At 37.8% G+C, this 9,240-nt stretch overlaps 1 protein-coding gene across 1 annotated transcript; it reads left to right on the forward strand.

Annotated features, from left to right (window-relative positions):
- The first annotated feature begins 1,992 nt into the window (after positions 1-1,992).
- Positions 1,993-4,157, forward strand: LOC113097465 (forkhead box protein B1-like). Its single transcript, XM_026262694.1, has one exon. It carries the CDS (start codon positions 2,374-2,376, stop codon positions 3,265-3,267), a length of 894 nt encoding a protein of 297 aa, XP_026118479.1. The 5' UTR covers positions 1,993-2,373; the 3' UTR covers positions 3,268-4,157.
- Positions 4,158-9,240: the final 5,083 nt, after the last annotated feature.

The raw sequence follows: 9,240 nt of genomic DNA on the forward strand, positions 1-9,240 counted from the left end.
ACACAAGCAGAGGAATGACAAGTTAAAAGAAGTAGCTGCATGACTCCCTAGCTTGGAAAGAAAGTGTTTCTGAGACGGTGATTGTGTGGCAACCAAGGAAACTATAACGCTTTGCTTGGTACTTTCTTCCTGTTTTGTAAATATTAGCTGCCTGGTAAAAGTCTCTTTTTTCTCTCTCTCCACTCTCTTCCCGAGGTTTAGAAACAGACCTTTTCCCTCCTGCGTGCATCTTCCAAACAGGCATCAAAATAAACAATGCGTATTGCTTCTAATCACTTGTATGGTTGATTCTCTTCGCGATCCGTCATAGCAGTCAGGGGTCTCATTGGTGGATTTATGGTGGAAAATTTGCATAAATTATGAGCAAATCCGCGAGCTCGTGTGTGGTCCATTGCATTGCAAACTCGCCAAGCGGAAAGGTGGCCCTTGGTGAGCCCTGAAAAAAAGCTTGAATGGCCATTGCTCAAAATAGGCTTCCATTTGGTTTTCACATTCATATAATTGACTTATGGATATTTTATACAGTTTTCACAACGCCACTCTGAAGGCTTTATTTGCATATGTGAAGTACTTTTCAGTTTGCTTTACAAGAGCACAAAAGCCTGCCTGGCATCATGAAGTTTCATTTCAAGAAAGTTTTTTTCGTTTGTTTGTTTGTTTTGTTTAAATGTTTGCACATTTTCTAATGCACACTCCAGGTCTCCTTACTTGTATGGCTTTTATGGAAAAATATCTCACGCTTTTGTTTTAAAGAAAAATCATTTTGTATCGCATCGACTGTCATTGTGAATTATTCTATTTTGGAAGCTTTAATGTGTACAAAGGTCTGGTCTTTTTATGTTTATTCTGTCCTCGGCTTTGTGAAGAGGTTTCTCAAGTATTGCTGTTAATATTGTAGGATGTGCCCGCGCATTTAAACGCGCAATAATGAGATCTGGCCACATCTTTAAAATTAAGCGAATATTAATCATTAAAAAAAAAACGCTTTGATGATATTTTCACACTTTACAGTGTTAATGTGTATTTGCATAATTAAGCACCATGTAATACCCACTAATGAACTATGTGTAATTATTAAGTAGCTACATTGTCATTGTTATTAATTGCACAGTAAATATGTTTGTATAATTATGCCGTAACATTTTTGTTTCCATGCATTACACTTGTCAAAATAATTAATTTGTATTTCTACAATTTTTTTCAAATAGGTATAGGCTAATAAGGTAGAAAGCGTGCAATAAAATAATAAGTGTTACTTGAAAATAAAAATAAAAATAATACTAATCAAGGCAGCGACTGAATTTAGGCTACGTTTCCAATTTAGTATTTTTACAGTATTGTTATAGTGGGATAGGTGCACATTCACCTTAAACTGTTGTTGTGATTTAATAAAATATGCATCGCCTGACTGTATCGAAAGACCATCCGTGAAACATAAGCTCATTTTGTAGTTGCTAATAAACATATGCTTATGGGCTAAATGACATATGTATGACTCCCTAGGCTCATTATAATAACGAGGCGCTCAGGTTAGTCATGTGGAAATACATGGAAAAAAAATCTGTCGCTACACGGTTTAATTTGCCCTCCTCGTGTTTACGATGGGACGCAATTGACATTTTCGCTCTAAGGAGGCATAACAAAGCCGGCAAAAGTCATACGAACTGTGTCATGACAGCAAGACAAGCGAAAAGTAACTGTGACGATACAATGCAAGCTGCATGCAAGTTCCAGCCAATTTCCATGTCAAACATCCCATTGCTCAGTAGCTCCATTTGTACGTGTGAATTGTAGACCAAGCACCCTACGAAGCGCACAGAAAGGTTCACACACATACCTTCACACACTGTTACCGGGGTGCCATCGCAGTTCAATTCCGGTTGCCGAGCCTTTTCACCCCTTTGCTCTGTCTTCAAATGGAAATGATTTCTATTGGCCCAAGGTGTCCATGTAAATAGGTGTAAATGAAACCAGATTATGCCTTTCTCCCAGCCCCCCTCCTCCCAAGGCGATTGTCATGTGATAGCAAAGAAGTGGCACATTAATGAAGCGCCTCTACAGGGGTCTTTTCTGCCCATGTCGCCACATAAAACTATCAGATGGTTAGAGGAAGGACATGGAGGCAGCCACTTAGCTCTTAGTCTTATCAAGACAGACGGAGAGAGAGAGAGAGAGAGGATCTGGTCTATTCAAGCTGGCCTGGGAAGAAAGAAACCATACTGCTTCTTCTTTCTTGAGTTCACAGCACCAGAGAAGTGAACTTGCAGGAAGACTCTCAACGCTCCTCAGAGAAAAAATACATAAAAAAACTAAACTACTCGAAGACACAAAGACAGACTTCCAGCTGAATTCCAACGGCAGAATTTGAACAGGATGCCTAGACCCGGGAGAAACACATACAGCGATCAGAAACCACCGTACTCCTACATTTCCCTCACCGCTATGGCCATCCAGAGCTGCCCGGAGAAGATGCTTCCGCTTAGCGAGATCTACAAGTTTATCATGGACCGCTTTCCGTACTATCGGGAAAACACCCAGCGCTGGCAGAACTCCCTTCGCCACAACCTGTCGTTCAACGACTGCTTCATCAAGATCCCCCGGCGCCCGGATCAGCCCGGAAAGGGCAGCTTCTGGGCTCTCCATCCCAGCTGTGGGGACATGTTCGAGAACGGAAGTTTCCTGCGACGCCGCAAACGCTTCAAGGTGATGACATCAGAGCACCTGGCGCCCAGCAAGCCCTCGGACGCTGCCCACTACCTTCAGCAGCAAGCCAAGCTCCGGCTCAGCGCCCTGGGCACCCACCTCCCCCAGATGTCCAGCTACAACTTGGGAGTGTCCCAGCCGTCCACGTTCAAACACCCGTTCGCCATCGAGAACATCATCGCCCGAGAGTATAAAGTGCCGGGAGGGCTGGCGTTCTCCGCTGGGTATCCCCTCCACAACCAGCTGACCACAGCCTGGCCCCATATGTACAGCACTAGCGTGATGGACAGCGTGGCGCCCATCTCCATGACAAGCAGCGATTACAGTGCTTACGGTGTGCCCATCAAGTCGCTTTGCCACGGCGGACAGACCTTACCGGCGATCCCCGTCCCGATCAAGCCCACTCCGGCGGCGTTGCCTCACCACATCCACGCTTTCCTCTCGAACTCTCCCCAGTCGCTGAGCCCGACCTCCCCGCAGACAGCGACCAGCCAAAGCAGCCCCGCCACCCCGAGCGAGACCCTGACGGGCCCGGCGTCGCTGCAGTCGGTCGCGGTGCACTGACACCTGCGGACTGGGCCTCCCGGTGGACACCTGTACTCCAAAGTTGAATTTTAACTATAGACCTTGAAAAAAAAAAAACACTGGCTATACAATCAAGGCAAGAGCTATCTATGTTGCAGTGATGTTAATTTATGTGTATGTTGTTCAGATTTTAAGTGTTGCTTTCGATGAGTCCAATCACACGGATCGACACGGATACCACATTGTAAAATGAAGAGTTTTTACATTTTAAATATCCAGAATTTATGTGTTCGTGCGAGTGGGTAGACTGCCGACAAATTCCAAGCACTGCGATCTGCTTCGTGTTTCAATCGCACACGGCAAGTGCTCGTCGTTTTACAGGATATCGCCTTTCATAACAATTGTTAGATAATTTGATCGTGCTGAAATAGGCTGCTTAAGTTTGGAATGCTCACTATTTTTTATGTAGTTAGTAGTCATGCTACTAACGTCCTATAGACGACTAAACTTGTATCAGTCTGCAAACCAAATACTATACTTGATCTAAAACACACACACACAAGTACAGTATGCTACAATGGCAAACTTGAAAAAAAAGTTAAAATAGTTTTAAAAGATAGGGTCTTCAAGTAAATATGTGAATAATTGCAAATAAGTGATATTGAATTGTGTCCAATGCACTTTTGAGTTAGATGTTTTACATTATATTTTGCAGGAAATGTTTTGTGAGCGTTTATTTAAAGCCGTGGTGACCATGTGTATTAAATGCCGTACATTTGTACTTTTCGTTCAGATATAAAGCATGCCTTTTCCAGACTTTGTGTTGTTTTGCTGCAAGCATGCGTGCTTTTAAAAGATTTGCAAAACGTCTGCATTCAATTATAAACTTGGTCATCAGAATATTTTTCCATTAAAATTGTGTAAACGTATACATTTCCTCTTGTATTCGTTTGTGAATTTAGCTAGTGGTTTTCTCTTTCTTTACACAGACGGTCAAATTCTCATGTACAATCAAAATGTAAAAAATAATGACATTACAATATTATTATTATTAAAATGAATAAATGCAAACAGTAATTAGCCTAATTCACTTTTTGCTCTTTACAAACTTTTGCTTAAGTAAATCTATCTTCATTTTTCCTTATTTAATATTAATAAAAATATGAATGCTATATTTTCTAATTTAAGAATAAATACCTGTTCATATTTTCTGAACATCTTAAAAGATATAAAATCGCTCATTGGATCAGGCAGGTGAGCACTTTCCTTCGAGGAAAAGCACAACGACGGACCGGAATAAATGAATGAAGCTCTTGATTAGGATGCATGAAGTTACTGTGCCGCAGTCACAGCGCGCACAAGCAGACTCATTCATCAGCTCAGCCTCTCACTTCAGCTACAAAACACTCCACGTCCAGTCTTAATCTATTTATTTCGAGGAGAGAGAAAATAATAATAATACGTTATGCATTGTTTATTTCTAGTCTTTAATAGTTCATATTTCCAAAACTGCTTATTTTAAATAGTCCCGATATTCCAAATTTCAAAGTTTTTGTTTTTAATAGGGTGGAATTAAATTCTTAACTAACACCAATCCCCAAAATTAGATTCAGTTTAAATATAATTTAATTTTACCTTAAAATTACTCTTTATATTTAATTATTATTATTAGGCTATATGTATAATATTATGTTGGCCGATATTTTTACACTATGATTTCGCGCTTTTCAGCATTTTACCCCCTTTTTTACTCTCAGATTTAATGGGGGTCCATTGATAAAGGATATGTCGCGGTCAGAATGCGAGAAACAGGTGCATTGTCTGCGTCCCTGCATAGGGAGCAACAGCCTTCTCCGGGATATTAAGCAAATACATTAGAATTCCGTCACTTTATGCAATTGAGCTGATCAAATAAAGGGTCCCTGGCCACTTCATTCACCCTCATTCACTTGAATAGAAAGTGCAAAGAATTGCAAACTTAGACTGGGCCACCGATGTAGATTTAGTCTTTTTTCAGAAAGACAAAAAGGCCGATTTCTCACAAACACATAGCTGACTGGGGGACTAGGAAACGAGTTCTGAGACCCCTTTGGAATTTAAATCCAACCCCTCCCCCTGAGAGACTGTTTGCACAACACTGCAAGTTTCTTTTTTTCCACTCTTCCCCTTTTGCTTTTCTTTTCTTTTTACTTTCTTTTTTGGGGGTTGACATTGTGTTGCATTGATGTTTACTCTAGGTTATCATACTGATTATACAGAAGTGTATGTTTAGTTTTTAAGCATTTGCTTCAACAAGGAATAGGATAGGCTATACAAAATATAAATATAAAACGAGCTTCACATCGGTATAATAAATGTAGTGTCCAAACAAATGTTTTATTTATTCATTTTATTTAAAGAGAAAGGTCATGGTTTGCATATAATTTTTTTTTTACAGATTTCCTTCACAGATTTTAACAAAAATATTTAGTTTTTTTAATGAAACTTAAAAATAGAAAATGTATAAAAAATAACTGACCCGTTTTACAGAAGCAAAATAAAAAAGTTTTTTCTTAATTTTATTTGAAGAATTTGAAAAGTATAAATCAACAGGCATGTTTTACATAAATTAATTTGATAAATTGTATCTTTACAACGATACATGATAGCTTTATTGAGGAATATTAATTTTTTCTTCTTATATATTAATTTGCAGTTGATTAGTTATTGTATTAATTGTATTAAAGATATAACATATAACTATCTCAGTACTGCTAAACCAGCTTGGGTTACTGCCTAGTGTCAAACAAATATAATTCCTGTATTCATTAAATTATTATCTGTCATATGGCCAATATTTTATAGGCTATATGATAATATATGATATTTTATGAGATAATATTTTCTTAAATTGATACAGTCAGATAACTAAAACGAATACAGCATAGCACATGAAAATGTAGACACTCTTTCTCAATAAAATGAATCAAACAAGTTTTAACATTATATGTCCACGCATTTGCATAGCACACAGAACTCGTGTCTAACCTCTTCAAATCAACATTCAGGTAAGTCGTCCCATTATGCTGGAGAGCAGCAGCTTGTTGTGATTTCAGGGCTCGTAATAACGAAGGCCTGGTTGTCTTTGAGTGGGCTTTTTCTCTGCTCATTAACACCGACGTGAACTTGTAAGCAAAGAGAAAACGATGCCCAACCATCCACTACATACAAGAAGAAGGTCATCCTAGACAGGGGGGATAAAATATAGAGCGTGCCACGCAAAACCACAACGTGGTAGTTTAATTAAAAGAATTCATTACAGTGGGAGCCCAAGGTAATTAGCATGCATAATTTATGATTTGCTTAATGCAGGCCGACTGAGACGTCGGTAATAAACTCGACTTAACCTCCAGCGCAGAGAGATGAAATGGACAGTGGACGGCTGTTTATTGTCGAGCAATAAGTCAAATCCGTTTGACAGAACTTTGGTTGATTCTTGGCTTTTGCTGAACTCGAATGACTTCATTTGTTTTGCACGATGAGACTCAGTCAGTAAAGGTAACGTAAACACGGAGGTGTTGTGACAGATATCGACGGTTTGAAGGCAAATACCGTCAAACAGTTCGCTAAACCAATCTTTTTTTTAATCCCAAAGGGTTAAATGACAGGATGTAAATCAAAACAGGTTTGGTTGTAACTTTTTCATCAACAAACACGTTGTTGTTGTTGTTGTGCAATAATATTCTGAGGGCAAACAGCGCCAAACAGTTCGCTAAACCAACATATGCCAAAGGGTTAAATTTAAGAAAACTGACAGGATGTAAATCAAAATCAGTCTGACTGTTACTTAGGCCTATTCACCAACAAAGGTAACTCGTAAACGTGTTGTTGTGTCAGATATCATGGATGGTTTGAGGGTAAACAGCGCCAAACAATTCGCTAAAATGACACCCCAAAGGGTTAAATCTGTGAAAACTGACAGTATTTCAATCAAAAGTCCGGTTCTAACTTCTTCAACAAAGGTAACAAATTGTTTGTGTGTATAGTTTGAAGGCAAATAGCGCGAAACACTTGGTTAAAACACTAATTTTATATCGCAAATAGTTAAATTTGAAAAAAATAAAAAATAATAATAATAATAATACCTGACAAGATGTGGCCTAAATCAAATCACATTTGGTTGTAACTTCTTAATTAAAACTGTAAGTCTTAGCCTATCTGCAATAGCTTATATACCTAGAGTCCTCCGAAGGTCTGCACTGACAGAATGAGGCCAGATTTTGGTTCAGCTGCGCACTCCTCATGTTTCCACTCATATTATGGGCTGTCAAAATACTGTTTGTAAAAGCGTAAAAATTAATCGACGCTAAGCAAAAGTTGCATTCGGTTTACTCTGCAAATGTGACACGCAGCACTGCTGAAGGAGGAACGGATGTGTGTTTATGCTTTGCTGATGGCTATTTTTCTTTCTACTTTGTAGCCACACGTGGATTTTTACCAAAAACAACCGCTATAAACAAATATATGTATACAGTCCGTGCATGCTTAGCAAAAAAAGTCTGCTTTAAATCAGGTATAGGCCTGACCCATTGTTAGCCTATACAAGCTAGTCATAGTCTTCTAGGAGACATAGTGAAATGATTTACAAACGAATAAGCAAATAATAAAAAAATGAGTAAATCAAATAGTATAAGTAGAAAACAGAACAAATAAATGAATAAAAATGCACAATAAATAAATAAACAAACACATTTTGGTCAGTTACAAATCTGCCATGCTTAACACACTCAGAATTGGTAACAGGTGCTTCTGATGTCACTGCCATATATCTTCATGTTTGGGTTCATATAAATGATCTCATTATAGCACAGGCTTCAGAGAGTCAGTGGACCCCTCCGGTGGGGGTCAGGCTGGTCTCAGACGCTTGTTTCCAGGTACGATGGACACCAGGGACAGTGGGGTTGGGGTTGAACACCCGTGTGTGCATGAAATTAGAATGTCAACATCTGATTCATGCTGGTGGGCAGTAACTGTGAAACAAATTATGTCAGTGGGAGGCGTCTCACATTTTCTACACTGCTGCAGCAGCTAAGAGCTGAATGTGGGACAGGACGGGATTCCTATAGAATTAGAATGAAAAGTAAATATTTAGAATGCAGCTGAAGAAAATATGATATAGGCCTAATATAAATTGTAAACAGATTTTCAGATTTAAAATAGGTTGCTGAGGAATCAATATAACCACTTAATATGTACACTATAAAAAATGAATAAAAAAACAATTTTTACCTAATATTATTTATAATTACCTATTGTAATATAATTGTAATATCTGTGTGTCTATAGGTTATGTAGAATATAATATTGTCACTTAATGATACTGTATACAATTAAAAAAAAAAGTTTTACTTTTTAATTGATTTTTTTACGATTATGAATAAATGTATTATTTTATATTATATTATAGTACCATTCAGTGTCCATGTATTTATTTTTTTAATGGTGATAAATTAAATTGATTAACTATATAGTACATGTTTTTAATTTATTATGAATGTATAAAATTAATAAAATTAATAAATGTGAATAAATAAAAGCTGACTATAATTATGTTATATTATATACATTTTAATAAATGTATGCATGTATTATATTATATTATATTATATTATATTATATTATATTATATTATGTTTCTGACTTGTCAGCGGCTGCATTCAGTGGTCAGATATGTTTGTTTCATGCTGATTCATTAAATATTTGTTTCTATCCCCCCTCATGATTTAGGATTACAATAGATATTATTTTGAGTTCCCTCCATTCGGTTGCACCTGGTCTCTTAAGTTATTAAGATGTTAAACGCATTTCCTCCCCGTTAGTGTAAATGGGGCTAACTTCGCATAGCAGTGGCAGTAAAAGAGTTCCTAATTGTTATTCAAGATAAGGATGTGTATTGTCTCAGGAAGGTGATAACAGGAACCATTAGCCGGGATCTTAGATTTTAAAGGTCTCTACTTTCACCTGAGCGGAGGC

Source organism: Carassius auratus, unplaced genomic scaffold (genome assembly GCF_003368295.1).
Source record: "Carassius auratus strain Wakin unplaced genomic scaffold, ASM336829v1 scaf_tig00216283, whole genome shotgun sequence".
NCBI lineage: Eukaryota > Metazoa > Chordata > Actinopteri > Cypriniformes > Cyprinidae > Carassius > Carassius auratus.